Source organism: Thunnus thynnus, chromosome 6 (genome assembly GCF_963924715.1).
Source record: "Thunnus thynnus chromosome 6, fThuThy2.1, whole genome shotgun sequence".
Taxonomy (NCBI): domain Eukaryota; kingdom Metazoa; phylum Chordata; class Actinopteri; order Scombriformes; family Scombridae; genus Thunnus; species Thunnus thynnus.
This window is the reverse complement of record NC_089522.1, coordinates 22,668,484-22,690,404: the sequence shown is the minus strand read 5'-3', so window position 1 is coordinate 22,690,404 and position 21,921 is coordinate 22,668,484. Positions and strand designations below refer to the sequence as shown.

The following is a 21,921-nucleotide window of genomic DNA, read 5'->3' as shown; positions in this document are numbered from 1 at the left end:
TTTAAGAATTACAAACTGGGGAAATTTCAGCTCGTGATTAATCCTAGCCGCGCTACCAGGTTGCCCCAAGTTCAGAATTTCTATCTTTACATCAGTGTTTTGGCAGATCTTGTCTTTTTTTACAATAAAAGCTGGCAATCATATGAGTGACATTTATAGTGCATAGAATAGGTGTTTCAAATCACTGTTCACAGGCCAAACATCATGTCACCTTATAATCAGAGTGATTGTAATTTGGTTATTTGCTTATTCAAGTCGCTGAAAAAATCGGAAATGTGGAAAGTTACTCAGAGGTCTGCAGCCACACTAATCATCATGAACATGCCATATCCTCCTTTTTTTATTTCTACCTACAAGCCTGCAGTGTGCTTTTTTCTTGTAGAACACCTTTACAAATAAACACCTACACCCCTAAATATCCAGGCTCATTCATGCAGGCCCCTCGGAGCAAATTACTCAGCTAAAACCTCAAACATGTCACAGCGAATTAAGCTACAATACAAGTAATTAGTGGTATTTTTTTAGGAAACAAAAGAAATTCTCGAGTTGCTCAGAATTAAGTTGTGAAAAGCCTGATTTTTATATAAAAAGACGCAAAACCTCCTTGAAGCGTAATTGCAAAAGATGAGACCGCAGAGGGAAGTGAGTGATTCAAAACACTGCATGCTTCAAGATTCTTAAGTTGCGACTCACTTAATAACAGGAACACATCTGGATTATAAACCAGTCTAATCCAATAACTGTTGAAAATGTGTGCCTTCATTAAGCATATGGAGGTAATGTCGTATACCATTGTATTGTAAGGAACTCAGGTTACTGTGTCCACAACTTGTATTTCCACAATATAATGCATAGAACTGGTTTTGCTTGATGTATTCATCCATTTACATTTGCCTGCAGCCATTTTAACTTACAGCAGAAACTACATGTTCTATATGTGCAGACATTTTGTAGTTATTTCCAAGTTTACAATCACAATAAACACAACTCTCTCAAAACAAATACTTCATGATAAAAATAACCAGACATTCACTCTGTTTTTCAAGTTCAGTGTTGTCCTAAATTGCATTTTCAAACGGTATGATGCTTTATTAAGATTATAGATAGTTCAGAATGTCATGCCTACCAACAGAAGGAGAGAAATGGTCCTCATCTTGATCCACTCTGCTTGGTGTCGTCTGTAGTACTGTTCCAAATTCAGCAACAGCTTTAACGCAGAGAGGACAGCCCACAGTGCCCTCAGGTAGCAGGTTGGATGACTTCCCTGATAACAAAGGAGTGTTTGTTCATGTGTGTAGGTGTGATATAATATGTTATGTGATATTGTAATTATGTGATATTTGCCCATACAGTTTGTGTGTAGGGAAAGACCAGTCAGAGCTGTGCTTTCTGTATTTACCAGTGTATTTGCTTCTGTAACAAAATGTATTTTGTGAGCGAGTGTTTTAGTTAATGGGGTAATTTGAACATGTACTGCACTCTCTGGGTGCGCTGAGAAACAAGACTCGGCTCAGGTGTACACTCCTCCAGCGCTATAGCTCAGCTTACCATGTCTTATTTACATGTGGCAACATTGCATGCAAACGTAGCTCAAAGTCATAGGTCCTGTAAGTATGAGATGAAGTTTATCTGAGTTTTCCTATTGTACCGTCTCAATGAAACGTCACTTGAAATTGGCAAAGTCAAAGGATTAAATTGCACATAACAAACCTATTATCTAATCTCGAGCCTCTCCATTTATGTAATGGGTTTTTTTTTCTGTCAGTGTAAATATCAATGTTGCCAGAGAGCATAACACAAAACTGTACGTGGAACAGTTCTCATCAAATTAAGGGGAACAAAATCTGCCTTAAGTGTTGTCACTTGTCACAAGACTACATATTTGAAAATGAAAGAAATCTGGAGTTTTGGAGGTGGAAAGAAGTGAGGATACCAGGTCTCTGTAGTCCCCTCCTCCTCTCTGCGTAAGGCTTGAGGCTTGATGGTTCTTTTGCCACAACAAACATGACACACCCAAATATGTACAGAATCAAGTCACATCTTGAGTAATGTAGATGCAAGGTTTTGAAAAAGAGGCAGGGGAAGAATGAAATAAAAGAGACAATATCTCCTTTTTTCTGAATCTGTGGAGTACTCTTTTAAGACGTTGGCATAGGGCATTAAAAGAGTACTTGAATGCACTCAAGTACAAGTATGATTGAATTTGATAAGGCTTAACCGCAACTGTAAGATAACTGTGGTTAGTGAGTACAAAAGAATGAAGAGAGGAAGCATTGTGACCAAAACACTCTTCTAACTCCAGTCTACATGATGTAATTGAATATAATAGAATACATTCATAACATTTTGCTGGGTAAGCTGATATGAATGAGTTATTGTCCAATGATGTCAATGACTTTCACTATTAGTGAGTTGAATTCTGAAAATTTTATAAACTGACCCCATATTTTATTTTATTTTCTTTATGATAGCAAATTAATGAGTATCGCAAAATTTTCCATAATGAGTATATGCATTGTGTTTAGATATGTCCCAAGCCAATCCAATGGATTGGTATCTGGGCTGATTCAAGCATATTTTAAAGGGTCGGAATCGGCTAAAATAAAGTCGATCGAGTACCGATCCTTTTATTGCTGTACTCTACAGTGTCACGTCCACTTCAGCCTGCTAATGTTGCAATGCTCCTCTCCTTTAACAACAGCCTACATTGTCAGCATTTCGCACATATATCCGAATGAAAATTAGAGTGTGTATGAAAAATTATGTGGGCACAGTAGGGTGAATGACTGAATTCTGACATTCATGATTCACTAAACTCTGACCCAAGTGCTCTCTGTCTCATTGGTCAAAGAGTAGCAGTGTACAAAACATTTAACTAGTAGCTTCTTTACTCTGAATGGTGTGTTATCTCTCTAGTGGATCACATGAATTTCAGGCGTATCATACACCAGTTAAACTTTCATTCATATTATATCAATACTTCAAGATGATCAGTTTACATCAGTAGGTTACACTTGTTATTTCAATGTGAAAGATACATATTAGATCAACATTTCCAATCCTTTGCTACAATGTAATTATAAAACTCACTCAGTATCAGCAGATACCCACTACAGGACGAACAGGACTTGGATTGGGACCAGAAAAACTTGATACAGCTGCAGTTGTATTCAAAGGAGAAACTGTCTGAGTCATAGTTACCACCCCATTCCATTGGCTAATTGTTTTTTTTAATGACAGGCAATTATATATTTTCTTTTATTTATGGAAACTAACTAGTGTGCTAGAGAAGCTTCTCCCTAGCAGTGGTGTAATGTCTGAGTAAAGACTCTCATGTCATTTGCTAACATAATCACATATTCTGTTTGTGTCCTTTACCATTTGTTTATTTTCCATACCCACAAAGAGTCATAGAGGGGCTGTAGGCTATTAATCAGAGGTCAGGGAGAACACACACACAGAAACATTAATGTGTACTGTATGCTCTCACTGTTGGGCAGTTTGCAGTGAGTTCACTAAAAGGAAACTCACATTAACATGGGAACATATTCACAGTCCACACAGAAACCAGCTCAGACATGCTGTGATATTATCGCATTCTTCTCACATCTTAAGTTTGGCACATGTTTAATATCCTGATCAGCCCTTTGAGAGTTTGACAGATTCATAGCTGGGGTTTCGAAACCTAGCACTCAGAGACAGGATACTTAAAATTATTAGTATTCTCATTACAGTCCACAGTTCACTTCCCACTCCTCTGTACTGATAGTAGGCTTTTATGCATAAATAAATAACTACTGCGTTATGATCTTACAAATGAATAAACCCTAACATCGATCCATTTTTTTGATGCTTGAGTAAAGTAGTCCAGACGTCCCTCTTCCCAGCCACACCCTCTAGCCCCTCCCGCAGGAGGGGCTAGAGGTGTTCCCATGTCAGGTGACATACATAATTGCGATATTTAACTTTGAGTTCAATAGGAAGATGTTCTGTCTTCCATGTAGAAATGCAAACCTGCTCTGCTAGTCAGTGTCTTGACAGTGTGGGAATGTAATTAAAGTGACTTTTCTATCAACTCAACAGCCGTTGTGAGGAGACTGAAAACAACTCTTGGCAGGAAAATTAACCTCCTCCCAATTGATTTTGTCACGCAATGAGATAGTACCAGTAGAAGTATTTAGATCCCTTACATAAGTAAAAGTACCAATACAGCAATGTAAAAATACTCCATTACGAGAAAACGTCCTGCATGAAGAATTCTGCTTAAGTAAAGGTACATAAGTATTATCAGCAAAATGTGCTTAAAGTATGAAAGTGAAAGGGCCACAAGATAAATCTGAGGGGTTGTGAGATGATTAATGGGAGTGGTAAAACAACTATTGAAATGAAACCATGTGAAAAGTTTAGAGGGAAAAATCACTATTTGGTGGAGCTGTTAACTCATAGACATCTGAAATGTGAAAGGTGACTACACACTGATTTTTGTAAGACTTTTAAATGCCAAAAGGTTGGAGACCACTGGTTTCATCTTTAACAATGTGTTGTATTTTAAAAGCTTGTTATAAACCTGAAAAATAACTGCTGTCAAATAAATGTAGTGGAGTAGAAAGTACAATATTTCCCTCTGAAATGTAGTGGAATGGAAGTATAAAGTAGCATCAAATGGAAATACTCAAGTTAAGTACAAGTACTTCAAAGTTGTATTTGAGTAAATGTACTTAGTTACTTTCCACCACTGGATAGTACTCACAACTGGAGATGTTTAGACTGCAGGCAAATGTTCTCTTCAGGTAATTATTAGGTGAGCTATTCTTTTGTTACATGTCCTGGTGTCCTGGTATGTGATACTTAACCAATTAAATCACAAGTTCATTCCATGTCATTCTGACATTTTGCGTGTACCTTTGAGGATCCATCACTGATTCTTTTGCCTAATAAAATACAAGATTGTCAATTCTTGTGACGACAATAACTATCATTTGACGTATGCTTTTGCACTGTCTCACAAAGGGGATTGTGTAATGAGAAGTTGAGGACAAGTTCTCTGAGTTTGAAAGTGCTGGCACCTTGGATACTGAAGGGTTTTTAATTCAGTCCTGTATGATCCCATTCTCTTGAAAAAATTAGTGATTTTTTTGTTGCTTCTCATACTCAAGCTTGTGGGGGCTGTTAGAAGTTTTAGGGGGGTGGGGGGGGGGGGGGGTTATTGGGCCATTGGATCAGAATCCAAGGCATAAAAGGATCGTGATCATTTCATTAGTTTAATTATAGCCTCATTTTCACCCTGGATGATCTCAGTGAAAAGGGTAGGGGAGCTACTGGGGCATTGCATGGCGGCAGAGCAATATAAATGGAAAGGAAGATTAACTGTTGTTGACTCTGTTTTTAGGAACCCATTGCATTGCTTACAATGGTCTTAAGTTTGATAGCAGAGTAAGATCAGGATCTGAAGACACTGATTATTGAGATGATGAAACCTTTAAATTACCAGGATTTTTATTGACAGTATTGGAGTAAAAGGTTAAACATGCCTCTTGCAAGACTATTCTGTCCACACAACATCTATTGCACGTCTGTCCGTCTTGGGAGAGGGATCCCTCCTCTGTTGCTCTTCCTGAGGTTTCTTCCCTTTTTTTTTAGGGAGTTTTTCCTTATTCGAATCGAGGGTCTAAGGACAAAGGATGTTGTATTGCTGTACAGACAGTAAAGCCCCCGGAGGCAAATTTGTGCTATTGGGCAATACAAATAAATTTGGCATGATTTGACTTGACTTGAGCCCAAAGTTTGTGCCTAAGTAAATACCCAGTGGATTTCATTCTCATGAGTTCAGCAGTGACATTTCATGCAGGAGTGGTGTTGGAGGCCAGAAGGCCTGACTTGCTCCAGGGAGCATATTAGTGGTTAGTCAGAGAGTTTAGAGAAATATCATTGCCAGATCCAGTACTCACCTCAACAGGTTGACCTGAGGGGGAAAACATGTCTGGATTTGAAAATTTCAGTGTACCTGGAGACAGTTGGGTATGCTACATGAGGATAGGTTTTAGCACATAATTTGTGCCTTCTTATGGGATGTATCGTTATTGCAGCAGGAGGAATATAATCATAATACACTGTGCAGACACTGAAGGTACTTGTAGAATATGCTCCATACATTTTGGCCTCCCCAGGGTACAGAGGTTAACAGTGTGTTTCCCACTTTGTTGGGAAGTTTTGATAACTGGATGTCAGTCAAGTTAAAATGTCTGTGTACTATATATAGGTCCAAGCGTAGGAATACCCAGACAATGATTTGACTCACATGTGTGCGATTATGAGACAATGCAAGCTCTTTGCCAAGAGGGAAATCAAAAAGAACACTTGTTATCATTGAGTGGATGACAAAAACAAACCACATTTGGCACAATGCAGTGTCTCGTAGCTCGTCAGCAGTTCAGCACAGGCAAACATTTCAGCAAGCAAAACCAGATCTTGCCATGATAGAGAACAAACAAACCAACCAAAGATTGCAATGACATCTGAGAAAATGCATTTAACAACTGAGAGTAAAGCAGACACAAACTTGTAAAACTAGCCGAACTAGAAAACAACTGCCAATTTGCACCAGTTTTATAAATCCATGTGATATTACATTTACATTTTCCCTGTGGGGAAATTCTTTTCTCCCTTGCATACTACACAGGTGAATACAATGTTGGGCTTTTGTTTGAGATACAGACTGAGCTTGTCATGTGTTTGCTTTAACTATACAGTATGCAGACGTCTTACACATTGTTAAAATGTTTGCCCGCATGTGAAGCATTCCATTTGTTTGTTACATATTATTTTATCATTACTAGTTTGAGGTTTAGAACAGCAACACAGCCTTCTATTCGTCATGTCTTCAAGTGTGGCGAGACAATATAAAAACACATGAAGGAGAAACAAATGAATGAAGGACAGACAACATAGGCAAACATAAATTCATTGTTAACATTGTCGTTTTAACCTTCATTCTTTTTATTGAGTTAAAGTTGGTCAAATGGGGAAGAGATACACATCAAGTTTTACACTATAAAAAGGTTGTTAGGAATGTAACCATAGGCTCAACCAAGGGAATACGTGTTGTATTGTTCTAATGTTTCCCGTCCACACCCACCCACACACACCCACACACATGCACACACCCACCCCCATACACTCACACACCCGTACAAAGAGACACACACAGGAGTGAATGAATAAACAAACAATACTTGTCTGCTTAATCACTCACTTTCTATGTAATTGAATATATCCAAATCTCAATTTACATCTCACAAGGAGGAGAGGAGCGACATGTTTTACTAAGTACTTTATACAGGTTTCACCTGCATAGTTCAGTAATGCAACACACTGTAGTTACATAATTAAAAAAATATAAAGTATTCACTAACAAACAGGCATGCATTTACAAACACAGTTCCATCCATGATACTGTAAATAGTTTACACATGCACACGTCAATAGATTCATGATCATGCATTATTAAATGCATGATGCCTGCACTTAAAACTGTATCTTTGCGCCTTTGAACTCGGTCCAGTCTTTAAGCCATGCAATTAGGAGCTGTCAGTTTTAAATCTCTGTTTTTAATGCTCACCTCAAAGCCATTTCACACTGCAGACAAAAGTGGAAACATCATCACAGAACAATGAAATAGCTCATTACAGTTTAAGATGAACCATGCCACAGATCAGGTGTTAGGTGATGTGTTCATGAGGAGGTCTATTTAATAATGAGGGGGACACAATCTAAATGTCAATCTCAAATATAGCAGACGCAAAAAGAGGAAAATCCAATGTACTCAATGTACGAGTTCATGTGTAGTAAAAATTAAAAAGCTTTTATTAGTTATTTTTACAGGTGCCTCGGATTTTCCTTTTCTTTGACTATCTCTGCATTTGTTCAGTGAATATGTCTTTACTTCACTTTTGTTCTTACTTAAATGTCTCTAAAGCAAAGATGCACTCTAGCCTTCTTGTTTTTCATGGCTGTTTGACATCTGCCTTCAAGACACAAAATAGGCAGGAGGGAGCTTTTCATCTCAACCAGAACATGTTAGAGCATGAGCGTGGGATTACGAGATAATTTGCATATACAGAGAAGGAACTTTAGACACCATTGCAACAAACTTTTTTTTACCATGTGACTAGGAAAAATAGATTAGCTTTTAAGTTGTACAGAAAACCCCATAGTACTCTGTAAGATATTCAAAAGACACGAATCACAGCCAGGTCAACCATGCTAGGGTTTTTCCTCAAAAGAAAGGAATGCAAATGTAGAGGGTTGTAGAGAAATGTAGAGACTCTTTTAACCCTCTGTCTGTATCTCTACAGAGAGTAAAATTCAGTCTTTATGAAGATTTAGTTGCAAGGCATCTATCCTCTTCTTCCTCCTCTTCTGTTTCTTCATCCCTGGTTTGGGGAACAGAGGTCAGCAGCAGAGTGTCAGCATGGACTTCTTCATCATCCGACTGGATCACAGGTGTGTCGATTCCTCTGGAATCACTAGAACCAGATGATGTAGAGGACATGCGAGACTTTGAACCACGGTGAACTTCATTTTGCCGTTTCAAAGGCGCATGTTCCCTGTAGACAACCTCTGCGTCTTCATCTTCTTCATCCTCGTCTTCATCCTCATCCTCTGTGAACAGAAGCTGTTAGAACATATCCTGTACCTGTTACCTGTCGCCTGCATTACTCAATGTTTCCTTTTTATTTAACTGATATGGTTGGCCAAAATGAATAGAGTTGTCAACACTGAAAAGAGATTTCTTGCAATGCAATTTTTCTTGATTTCCTGTAATGCAATTAAAAGCGCAGATTAATTTAAAAGTCTGCTGAAAAGATATTAGAAAATTGACTGCCCTCGTAAAAAAAACTCTCAAGTGTGGATTGTAAGTTTTGACAAACCACAAATAAATTCTCGACCTGTGGGAAATCCCGTATTTGTCACATCAAAGCAATTTGGGGATTTTCTGTGACTGTGCAACCTGCAACAGTGGTAAACCTAAAATATTTGATGTTGAAAAGCCAAAATTACAATTGCAAATGACAAAACTTTTCATATGACTCTCCTGAATCTTTTTTCCCTCACTATGTAGTGCAACTAAAGTAGAGAGCATATCAAAATTTAATAGTTTCAGTATTTAAACACTAATTTTAGGATGTGAGTTTGATCAATTTCACCCAAAATGTCAAAAAAATCTTACAGTACCTTTTTACCAAAGCTTTACCATAAAATTGATCAATTTTGAATAAAGAGAATTACTAACTTTTATTCATGAATGCAGCCAAAAATGTTTGTGTCCCTGTATATATGAATTCTATATTAATTGTAACCACTGATACAATGGACCCTTTTCAGGGCAGACACAAAGTTGTCAAACCAGGAAAAACACAGGTGTAAATAATAACAAAATAATGGTTCCATTCCAGTAGACATGCCATCTCTTTTCTAAGGTTTCATCGTGTGTAAAAAAGAAAAAAAGTTTACCTAATGATTTGAAAAAAGAAAAAAAAAACAAGATACAGTATACATAAAGAATATCAGTCATGTCAAATATGTCAAATCTTGACATTCTGAGCTTCTGGAACCTCTATTTTATGCCTCCTTTTCTAAAATCTTCATGTGAAAATTGGTTACAAGAATGGCTTTAGGAGGTAAAACAAATTCATCTATCAAAAAGTTTAGTAACTGAAGCTGTGCTTTTTTTCTGCAACAACTCAAAATGTTGTCAGTGAAAAAGTAGATCAGTGCACCTGGTAGTGGGGATGCCAGCGCTCCCTCATCTGCTCCTGAGCCAGAGTTGAGGAACACATCGAGGGCCTCCTGGTCAGAGATGTCCATCAGGTCCATCTGTTCCAGCACGTCCACATTCACCTCCATAGATGATATACTACCCATAGGGGCTGCATATACAGGCAGAAATCCCATTAATACACACTGTTTATATCACAAGCCATACAAATCATTTGAATCTTGATGTGTAAATAGAATATAATACCAGCTTTTGAGTTATTCTCAACTGAATAGTATTTTAATGTTTTGATGTGTTAATTATGTTAATAAATAGTGACAGTTAAGGGTATAATGTATTCTGTATTATATTGTTCTTTCAGATCAAACCAGATATGAAACAGTTGCCCAACAGCAAGCAACTTTCAAAACATTTCATTCCCACTTTTCATTTACTTCAATTTATAATAGTTGTTAATTATTTATGCCTCCAGCTCGACATGGCGTGTAAAAGTAGACAGTCGCTCACGTTTCCTGCAGTCAATCTGCAGGTGAGCAGAGGGCAGGTAGTTGTCCACATCATGCTGGTAGACCTCTTCAAAAAAGCGCTGTCTCTCCCTCAACTTCAGCTGCTGGGCAGAATCATTGTCCAACACCCTCTGAGAGTTGTCTGTCTCCGCTGACCAACAAAACAAGTCACACACACACAAAAACATAAAAAATACCCATTAATCTAAATTGTATTATTGAGGTATTGTGTCATGTTTGTTGAAAAAAAAATATGTGTTTAATTGGTGGTGTAGTCTCTTTTTCCAGTGCACAAAAATGGCTAATTGCAGATGGAAAAAGAATGAACTGCCTTATTCTGCTTTACGTTGAGGGACTGTCATTTTGTGGACCTTTGTTTCATGTCACTCCCCATTTTTGTCTCTGTCCTCATTTCATGTCCTCTCTATACAGTCTACTATCAATAAACCACACATGCTTGAAAAAAAAGAACATATGATTTGAAGACTTACAATGAGATTAAGTTAATTGAGGTTAATTGACATGGCAATGTTTGTGGTAGCCTAACATTGTTTGCCAACCTATTAAAGGAACCTAATACTGTAGACTAATAGACTAATACTGTAAACTCATCAGTTGTCATTACAATGGTCACAATTTCTCACGTTCCTAAAACACAAGTCAGTGCATTCAATACCCTTCTCCTGTCTTTTCTCTTCTCTTGCCATTTCCTTTCAGTCGGCCCTTTCTGTGACATTTCTCAAGGCAAAGAAAATGTCATCACGGTATTAGCCTGACCTCTAGTGGTTACAGTCAAACACCCATGCTGCTTGAAAATCTGAATGCCAACAAACAAAAAGTTGTTCACATCAGATACATGTGTGTGAGAGAGAGAGATCCAAGTTTCTTCTTTGTTTCCTGAATATTTTGGTTTGAGTTGGTGCTGCTCCCAATTTACAGCTGCAATGATTAGTCAATTAATCAATTAGTCTATCAACAGAAAATTAATTGCCAGCTATTTTGATTCCTTTTTTTTTTTTTTTTTTTTTTAGTAAAAATGCCCATTTTCTTGTTCCAGCTTCTACAATATGAATATTCTCTGGCTTCTTTAGTCCTCTGTGACAGTAGACTGAATATCTTTAGGTTGTCTGTCTCAATGTTTGCAGAATCATATGTATGGGCAAAAGGGTCCAGAAAAGGAAGCGTGAAAAGAGGAATGCGTGAAAATACAAACATGGTATGAAAAACAAGAAGGCATCTGTCCTTAGGTCTACCCCTGGCATCAACCTCTGCCAAGCTGACCAGCTGTGGTTGTGTAACCGCGCTACATTCTCCTCAACACACTGTGCCTTCTCCCACTGGCCTCCATGAGCTGACACTTTGACTCATGTCAGTAGTGCTGTTATGTATGTGTGTGCGTGTGTATATGAATCTGTAAGAGTGAGCATGCAAACTATATGTGCTTTTGCGTGTGTGTGTATGTGTGTGTCTGTGTGTGTGTATAATTCAGTTTATGCTCATTTTGTCACCCTGTGTGTAACATGTACTAAGCTTCCATGACTAACATGTTTACATGATTCCAGTGCTGCTTTTCTCCTGTTTGAAAACAAACATGGCAGCACATCTGTGTCAGCCAGCCTCCCTCATCAGACAGCTCAGTCTCTGGAGATTCAGCCAGTCAATCTGTCAGTCACTCTTCCACAGCTCTGGTGGGGTGTGTGTCCACTGCCATGTGCTGACAACAGCCCTTTATTCTGTTATTCAAGTTGTCTGTAAAGTCAGGAAACTTCTCTGGCTGATGTTTCAACAAGTAAGTCAATGCTGTAAAGCTTACAGTGATCCAGATTAAATATGATCTAGAGGCCAGACACAAATTTAAAATGTAAAGTAGTTACACAACATTAAAGTAATAAATCACTAATATGTCTAACTAACTGGATACTGGTATTAGTGATATCAGATCTCCAAACTCCAAACTACACTGGTGATGTTGTTGTATGGAATATAATTTAAAATTCTAACTTAATTGCAACCCCACTTCACATTACAGTCCAATGGAGACAAGTGACAAATCAGCTTGGTTCAAAAAGATTTTGCTCGTTACTTGTTCTTGCTGTTATGATAAAATCTAATCTATTAAAGCTGGACTGGATGAGGTATATCCAAATTGTCATATCCTAGTAATTCCCACAAGCAGTTGTGCAACTTGGATCCATGCACACATCATGTTCTACACACGCTGTATGTGGTATTAGTACTAGAAGCAGTCGGACTCTCAATGGACAGTTTTTAAAAAAGGATCAGAATTGTTGTATTCTTCTCTCTTGTCAAGAAAGAAGAATATGCCTATATTACCCACAATGCATTCAATTCACTCCACTGTACAGATGCAGTTGTGTTATGCTAGTAATGGCTGATGTAGTCTTGATCTGCTAGCCTCAAGCTGAGATGAAGAGCAGGTTATAGAAGTCTGGAAACTTAAAAATTTAAGCAGTTCCAGTTCCAGCAGGTAAATTAATTTAGCTGAAAAAAAAATACTGGTCCATCTTTAATCAAAACCTGTGGTGCTCATTTACTAAGGTAAATACATGCAATGCAAAGCAATGCCCTGAATATATTGAATGTTTTATGGTGATTTGTTGTAGGTGGCAAAGGACAGCTGCATATGTTGCTTATTTGCAAGGTTGTTGAGTGCAGGCTTTCCTTCTACAAGCTGTAATTTTCATTTTATACCACAGACAGGTGTAAAAATGAAAAGGAAAAAGCAGAATAAAGGAGTGAAGAAACATGGCAAATTCAGATGCTTCTATACAGGACACGGAGGGTCATTGAAATATTTAATGAATATAAATGATAATGAATCATTTGTCATGGTCTGTCACCAGATTTGAACACATTTGAAGACTTATAGAGATTTTAAACTGAAATGTTAGACAGCGCTCACAAACATCATCAAAACACCAAACAAAGACTTGTGGTGGCCCAACACCTTACTCTATAATGGCTTTTCTATTAAATTGTTACCCAACTGCATGCCTTTAAAATATATAGACATCTGAAATAGTCAAAATGCTGTGGAAAATCCACCCTTGCCACCATTATCCCAAACCTCAATAAATGTAGACATACCACTGCATACGTCCACTGCCTCAGCCATGTCCCATCAGTCCAGTAAAACAGTAGACAGCAAAAAGAACTGTGTGACCAAGGCACTTCTGTCCATTGCCTTGCATTATTCTGGCATTGTCAATCAAGGTAATTATATCTAAAGGACACCAATTGCCTCAACATGCCAACCTGCCCAAACCTCTGCCACCTGGATGCCACCTGCCAGTGTCAATGAATATTCAGCAATAATTATTCAGCAGCAGTGGGAAGCTTTAGATAAATAAATCAGTTAGGCTTGTTAGAGCAGTGACGAGGCTTCTGATGATGATGAAACTACACAGCTTACGTAAACTTCAGCTATGCCTACTGGCTTTTTCGGGTCTCTCCCTCCGTTGAGCTCTTCCTCTCTCACAGAGTCCCTTCCTTTAAAAATCAAATTTCACTACTCAAGTTGAGATAGCCAGTGGACATGACCAACCCACGCATTGGTTCAGCTGCATGTCTCTGTTTACCCCTGCCTGGGAGAAAAACATATATGTAAAAGATTGACTCATCCAGATGCACAGTCTTTCTTTTTCCTATGGTGCAAAAAAAATGGATATTGAGCAATCAGTCATGTCGACATTAATTTGACCATGATTCAGATTTTTAATGAATTGTAATTTTATAGTTGTACTGGATTAATGTGCTGGTATTTATATGTTGATGTGTGCTTGTAGATTTGTAATTGTTAGTGTTATAGAGACTAAGTAATGGTGTTGCATGTAAATGAATGTTTTTAGTGTCTGGTGATAGTTTTGTGTGTACCTGGAAATTATCTAATAACTAAATCTGGCATAAATCATCTCTTCTCTTTTTGAGATTAATGTTTTTTGTGCATAGTCCTTGTGTAATAAAGATGATAAAAAAAAGATAACCTCTGAGTTGTCTACCATCCTGCTGTGGAAGATGTGTAGGAGGCGTCCATGCAAATTGGCTGAGGCTACATTATTACCATGCTCAATGTGAGACCCAGATGGTGTTCATAGCCTCCACGGGGGGAATCCCTTGCTTTTGACAGGCGTTATTAAACATCAACAATCCTTATGCGGCTGTTTGGCTCATTAAGTAAAGTATTTTTCCCCTTTTTAATCATCGGAGGCAGTCCAAAGGGGAAAAAACATTGTGAGAAAATGAGCAACTGTTGCATAACGAATAAAAGCAAGTGAACTGCCAGTAAACGGGCGACTTTGATGTTCAAGACATGGTCGTGCATGGGTCAGTAAGCACAAAGTCACATGAAACAGTCCCTGTGTTAAATGAGGCAACCCATTCACTTCTTACCAAGCTGCTGCTTTACCCCTATCCAGACTGTGAAATACAGGTCACATGGAAAGGATTTACTGAAGGTGGGTCAAGTAACAGAGAACAGCTTTGATGGCCAACACTTGCTTTGTCAGGGAAGTGTTGGCCTCAGGATATTAAGAGACATAGCTTATAAAAGAGGAAGAAGAAAATATACTGTAATTCGTGAGGTACTAGGCTTCAAATCTGCTGGTTCAACACTGATTTAACAGATGTAATGAATGTCGATGCTGATATTGCACTAAAACACATCATGGCTTTGAAACAGCCACTGATGGACAGTAAAAACAATATTATTTTCAAAGAAAGACAGAATTAATAATTGACTGCTGTTGCAAAAAGAGGATCTGGCAGTGTCTTAGATCTCAAACTCGCTCTGCTGATGATTACCCTGGGACAGCGGTGTTGTTAACCTTACCACTGCATAACAGTATTGAATGCTTATGGATCTAACCTGCACCTCCTTCCCAAGTAAAACTAATATTTCACCACAGACGTTATGTGCATTTGGCCAATAGAAACAGCGATGCACTGTGTTTGAAAATCGAGAAATCATTTGTCTAACAGTGTGCCCTCAGCATGCTTTGTTCAATATTACACTGCCAGACTACAAAGTCCAGCTTTGCTCTCAGTGGCTCCAGCTCATGATAGCTCTGCTAAATATTTTTATATCCATGTTTGACTACTGACATTAGATTATTCTGGGGGGGGTTGAGTGTAGGTTTCTGACGTAACCTGTAACCCCCTGATATAGTATTGTTAATGACTTGCCCCTTGCCTTTGGAAACAAGGTTAGGTTATTACTGAGGGTAGCAAGCTGTTAACATTTGCAGCTTACATTAGAGCAGATAAACACAGTATAAACATAGACTATATATAAAGATGGACATAGCAAGGTGTGATGTCACCCACTGGCTTGCATTGGGGTTTGTTTTGAAGCCCAGAGTTGCAGCTAATGGTCAGTGCCATATTTTCCATTTGAAGCCAGGACCTTCCAAATAAGGAGTGTGGGGTGTTGCCTTTCACTCTCTGGAAACATGCTCAGCTGCTTTGGACCTAAGCAAACTCTGTCTTACCAGGAACATCAACCAGTGCACACTTGTGATAACATTAGCTACTTTAAGTAAATTGTGCTAACAGGACAGGTATCATGATCAAGTAACATTAAGCTTACCAAAATATTGACTGAATCCTGTGAGGGTGTTGTTAGTGTAACCTTAACCACAAAATCACTTTTTATTCTTTAAACAAGAGTGTGAAAGTGTGAGACAGTGTGAGTCCCGGAGCCAGGGAGAGTGCCAGCAGACTTTCAATCATTACTACAAGTCTTCAAATCTTATTAATGGAGCAATAATTTCCTAAATGACCACCAGCACAATTATTTAAGAGCCTGGATTTAGCAATTGAGACCATAATGACTCAAAAAAATAAGAAATATATGGTATTTCTAGAGAGAAGTGGACATATTTTGAATGGGAGTCAATAGAGCCAGGTATTTAAAAAGTACTACTGCACTGGCTTCAGCCTCAAGCTGTGGTAGTTGCCGCTTAAGTGTAACCCATTCTTCTCACTTTTGCTGTTGTGTTTTTGGTTTTGTAAAGGGTATATGAAAGATGCCATCCTCCAAACTCTTGAGATACCGAGTGTCCAATACGGTCCCATGTACACTGTTTCAACATTTAAAGAAATCCTTTGACAGCTTGACAGGCCTGCTTTGCCTAGTTACGGTTGCTAAGCTATGATTGGACGATGTTTGGGGGCTGGGCTTGGCGAATTGCCAATTTCATTGTACAGAAGGCTAATGTAGCCATATCTTTAGCCTCAGAGAGACCAAAACTTAAATAATCCTCATCGACTCCTAAAGTCAGAAATATCCAAGTTTCCCTCCAAGAATTTGCTAAATATAAGTGGCAAATTTGGGTTTCCAAATTAGGGCTCGGTACTCAGCTGCTATCAGAGGAGCCTTTGGAAAGGACAGCCTTGTTGACCTACTTTGACACTTTTGAGGTACAAACTTTAAAGGAGATGGTAGCCTCTGTAATGGAACACATTTATATTGAACTGACTATAGAGGCTCCTTTTTTCATCTTGTGCCACTATTTTGAAAAACATAAGAGTGAGGATTTCACTCTGGGTGGAAGCAGAAATACAAATGCTATAGGCCACTAACCAAGTTAAGCTTTAAGACCCATCTTCTGTGACAGGACCTATGCCCCCTACTCGGAAACCCCCCACTCCACCTCAGCCCACACTGAACCATAATTACCTAGGGCTTATTGTTACATAATGCTCGTACAATCCTTCAACTGCACTCTCTACAACACTGGATTCCTACTGCATCATAGTGCATGACTACTCAGCTTACTGCCTTGGTTGTATTTACATGCATGTAGGATGTCCGTGTTGGCTGAGTCTGAAGGGAAGGAAGGAAGAAAGAAAGAATTTGTTTGTCAAAGAAAGGAGAATGTGGTGTTATGCAACCTGAGCCTGCTGTGCATTATTCCTGGTATAAAGTGACTGTAGTGTCAGTGATATGAGGCAAAGGCTTTACTGAGTCTGCTTGCCTCAGCTAAGCTTCACACTGACGAATACAAGGGTGCAGTCACGCCATTCAATTTTTGTGTATTTGTTGTGTGTCACACACAGGATTGAAATAACTGTATGTAGCATTTAATGATAAACCTTTCTTTGCATGTGTTTCTTTATCGTCTTTGCAGTTCACATTTTCTCTCCTAAGTATTTCTCCCTCAGACATTTTCACTCCTGCATTGATGTGTGTGTGTGTGTGTGTGTGTGTGTGTGTGTGTGTGTGTGTTTTAGACGAAGTGGGGGTGGGTGGTCCAATTGGCCAGAGGTGACAGTTGAGCTGAAGCACATGATTATTCCATACTTGTGATTCTAGGGTCTAACCCTTTTGCCTCTTCCACTCCTCTGCTCCTGTTAATCAACACTCATTGCTGGTTCTTTCAAGTATGACAGATTACATGTTGGTCTGTCATGTTATTTTGCTCCCAGCATACGATGTGTTCTCTGGCTACCTTATCAGCATCTTTTGATGATGAAAACATTAAACTCTGAATACATGTGTTACCAGCCACTCTTTGTCATTTTAACGGTGCAGTCATACATCAAGAGTCCTGAGAACTGCACTAGAAGCAGAGAACAAATGTTCCTATTGAACCAGAGAGTCACATGGTGTAGCATTCAATCCCCTTGTGGCAAGTGGAAAGAAATCCCATGATCATCTTTCTGTTTTCATGAACCAGAAACTGGGTGTTTATGTGTGTGAGAAAGAGCTAGTAAGGCAGTTGCACTGCATGGCCAGTCACATTTGACAGCTCATCTATCTCAAACTCCACCCCCCCCCCTCCTCTCCTGCAGCTCCTACTTCCCCCTGGGGGCCGATGATGGTGTCACCCAGCTCTCAGCAATGTACAGCCACATCATCTTTAGGTATTACTACTATTATTTACAGAGCCAATCGTTCTCCTCTGCTGGCCTCGCAGCCACAGCAGTCCATCAAGCATAAATCATTTATGAGTGAGATCACTGCACCACAACAGCCACCTCCCCCGCCATGCTTCCCCACTCCCCTCACCGTCCACACACTCGTATCCATAAGCACAAAACCATGTTGTAGAGAGTAAATCCAGTCTAGTCAGTTTTGATAGCAGTGTTCTACCTCTTTCAACAACACCCACCACCAGCATCATCATCATACCACGTCATACTGCAGGAAGTGCTACCTGAAGAACAGATCCAACGAATACTCTCTATGAACATATTATTTAAATGTATGCATGATCAATCACTCTATTATCTCCTCCACCCCCTCTGTGTTGAAGTCTACATCCATTGCATTAGTTAATTCCCATCTTCAAGCCCCTTTCATCCCAGTGCTGGGATTCTATCTTGAACCTTGTCTGACCACGCGCTCTATAAGTGTCTGATCAGATTTTGTATTCCCTGGCCATTCCCATTCCTGAGGCCATTAAGGCACTTTACTCAGGGCTAAATGCAAAGATGACCTCCAGCGTTGCCCACTGCTCCCTATGATCAGTCGAAAGGGCTTTCAATAGTCTCCACAGAGTTCATATGTAGTGCTCTGCTTCTAGTCTGTACACATTAACAAACATTCATAGGCACCCGTACACAAATACATGTTCATTAAAGAGGCAAGTAGGCAAATAGCAGATTGTTCTCCTGACACTTCAACACAAAAAAACTGCTCTTGTGAGGTCAATTAGGAAGCAAGCAGGTAGCAGTTAGCATGTCTTTCGTGTTTCTCTGTGTGAAGACATTCTTCTTTTAGCTTAGTCAGACTCTAAGAAGTAGTTGTTATACCTTCACTGGGATTAAACCTTATCTGCATCAACAGTGCCGAACCACTATCAAGGCTGTCAGGCTAATTTAGTTAAAAAGAGATGGCCTATGGCTGTTATTAGCCTGGCTAGTATGGCTGTTGTTACAATAAGATTTTTACAGTCGTTGCTAATGAGAATTGGTTTAACGGTTGAATCAAGGAGGATAAGGGTCAACTGAATATGTGTAATTTATTGTATTTCAGTGAGTACTAATTTGATGAATCCTTGGGGGTGGGGTGGGGGGGACAGTTTTCAGCAGTGTAGCTTGGAGAAAATTATGTAACAGCCAGGCAGCACTGTATGTAACATAAAGTAGGCCTACACCCAGTATTGATCTGTTATCTTTTCAAAGAGGTAACTGTAGCTGGATTAAACATGTCTCGTGAAGGACTCTGAACCAGTAGTAAGGAGTTAATATCCTCTGCACAATTTTATAATAAAACTTCCCTCAGTCGGGAAATGCATAGATATTCCCTTAAAATCTGAAGAGACCATACTGTGGAAATGAATGTGGTAAATCACTGCCCTGAACTGAACTGAAATTTGTGTTAAACTATGCAACTATGCAGAGTAATTCTGCATACAGAACAGTAAAGTTACAGTATTAATATTGTACAATATTGCAAGTCTGTTTACTACCACTTTGTCTGCAGCTACATTTCTCTTAACTCATACACTGTTGGTTACTTACATGCCAGATGTTTGTTGTGGTTGGTTGACCCAGTAGTCGACATGATCCAGTGATGTAGGGCTGTTTGAAGAGAGTGTTTGCCTTTTAGTGCGTATTAATTTGTCTTGTCCCCTCCTGTCAAGGCTCCAGGACAGGATGCTGGTGTGTGTAGTGGCTGGTCATCTAGTCATTGCATCTTTTGACTTTGGCACCAGGACTATCAAAGATAGTACATTCACATTACCCTCTCCTCTCCTCTTTTTTTCTACTATGCTCAGCCTTTTTGCTGTGTTCGCTGACTCCCTCCTCCCTTTCTGATCGCCTTTGCTGTTCTTTCTAGGTTTCCCTCTCACTGCTTCACACTCTCATCTCGGCTGCCTCTGTGTGTGTGTGTCTCTCTCTCTCTCACACACAGACACACGCGCTCGCTCGCTTGCTCTGTCAGACAGGCTCAGTAGGGTTGTAGGGAGCTGTGCAGCTTAGGGACGGGGGTGACTGATAGTGGGCTACAGCGTTGTGGCCTGTACCAACTGGTAACGACAAGGGGGTCAGTAGGATCAGGAGGAATATAAGGTTTTTACATAATATTTAGGAATATACCAGGATTAACCCCTCCCTTCTCAACCATTACTGCTTTGCTTTATATATTTTTTTATTTATTTGCTTTGTTGTAAGATGAAAGCTTTAGAAGTGGAACTGTGATAGGATCAGAGGTCCTGCATATATATAAAATCATCACAGTCTCTCAGCAAGTCAGGAAAAAAAATCTGCAGGTTACATGACTGACTATATAACCTGACTAAATGTTATGAAACTCATGTAATGCTATGCATTGTATTGTGTTGTGTTACATTATGTCATGCCCTGTCATGTAGCCTAATGTTATGTTTATTATTAATCTATGTTTGTTTCATTATTTATATATTGCTTTAATTTTAACAGTGCCACTTTCTGATAAGGCATAATTCTAAAAGGTTCATAGGTTTTAACTAACAGCCTTATTAAAAGTATTGAAAGTAACAAATAGCATTAAATTTGTATTAAGTTGGGGGACTTGAGATAGATAGGTCAAAGAAAGAATGGTCACAATTGATGTAGCAGAGGGATAGATATCCATTTAGTACCCAGTATGGATCAAGTTTAAACAATACTAGGAGTCTACAGCCATACATGAGAGCAGGCATATGTCACTGCCCCAAATGACCACACCCCATTTTGGGTGAAAACAAGTGCTGTAAAAGTGCTGGTGCCAAATTGGAAAAACTAGTGGCAACATGCAACAGTTTACAGTTTCATGTACCTCCCCAAAGAGTGAAGTGCAGTAAAAGAAGAGATCTGTGGCTTCAGGCCATTTGAAGAGATTATGAAATACTCAAATGTGGGACCCGGCCAGACAAAACATGTACTCCTGTGGCAAACACTTCATCACAGTTTATTTAATGATGTAAAAGTCAACAGTTATAATGTTAAAAGTCAAAGTAGTGGTTTTAAACACTACTTCTCTTCTTTAGATACATCATAATCCCCAGGTGATCTCTCCAAGATAGATACAATCTTATCAACTATTGAACCACCAAGATTAACACAGAGGACCAGGAGGAGATAAACTGTCCTTTTAATCAAAAAAAAAAAAAGAAACTGAAAAAGCAATATTCTCATTACAATCTAATAAATCTCCAGGTGAAGATGGTTTCCTTCCCAAATTTTATAAGGAGTTTAAAGATCTGTTCGTCCCTCTCTTCGTGGATGTCTTAAATATGGCAACCGAAACACAAACACTACCTTATTCTTTTTCTATAGCCTTAATAATGGTTATTCACAGGAAAAACAAAAACCCAAAAAAATATTATAGGCCTATGAGTCCTCTCTAATACAGACTTTAAGATAATTTCCAAAGCCTTAACCAACAGATTTAACAGGTTCCTCCCCAAATGTATCAATATAGACCAGACAGGTTTTATACTCTTGGCCAACAACCTCTTTAGACTTCTCTACATTATCCTCTAAGCAAATACCAGAAACGAATCTAGTATTGTGCTGTCATTAGATGCTGAAAAGGCCTTTGATCGCCTAGAATGGCCATATTTGCTCAAGGTCCTGGGCAAATTTGGGTTCAGCCCATCTTTCATTCATTGGGTGAAAACCCTATACCACAAGCCAAGATAGTCAGAA

The 21,921-nt window shown here is 38.9% G+C and overlaps 2 protein-coding genes across 5 annotated transcripts in view; one reads left to right on the top strand and one right to left on the bottom strand.

Annotated features, from left to right (window-relative positions):
* The window catches only part of zmp:0000000926 (ataxin-1-like), an 89,156-nt gene that overhangs the window by 33,336 nt on the left and 33,899 nt on the right, over nucleotides 1-21,921 (top strand). The gene's annotated exons all lie outside the window — the stretch shown is intronic.
* On the bottom strand, nucleotides 6,973-20,209 carry LOC137184743 (dysbindin-like). Its single transcript, XM_067592710.1, has 4 exons — nucleotides 19,771-20,209; nucleotides 10,286-10,435; nucleotides 9,780-9,929; nucleotides 6,973-8,661 (listed from the first exon to the last, which is right to left on the bottom strand). The coding sequence occupies exons 1-4, from the start codon at nucleotides 19,811-19,813 to the stop codon at nucleotides 8,372-8,374; spliced, it is 633 nt and encodes a 210-aa protein (XP_067448811.1). The 5' UTR covers nucleotides 19,814-20,209; the 3' UTR covers nucleotides 6,973-8,371.

Bases quoted from the DNA above. Each gene is read 5' to 3' on its own strand.
- LOC137184743 (XM_067592710.1), bottom strand. From the start codon at position 19,813: ATGTCGACTACTGGGTCAACCAACCACAACAAACATCTGGCAT. The intron at 10,436-19,770 runs GTAAGTAACCAA...TTTGTTGGTCAG, and splicing joins CCACAACAAACATCTGGCAT to CGGAGACAGACAACTCTCAG. The intron at 9,930-10,285 runs GTGAGCGACTGT...CTGTATATGCAG, and splicing joins GCAGATTGACTGCAGGAAAC to CCCCTATGGGTAGTATATCA.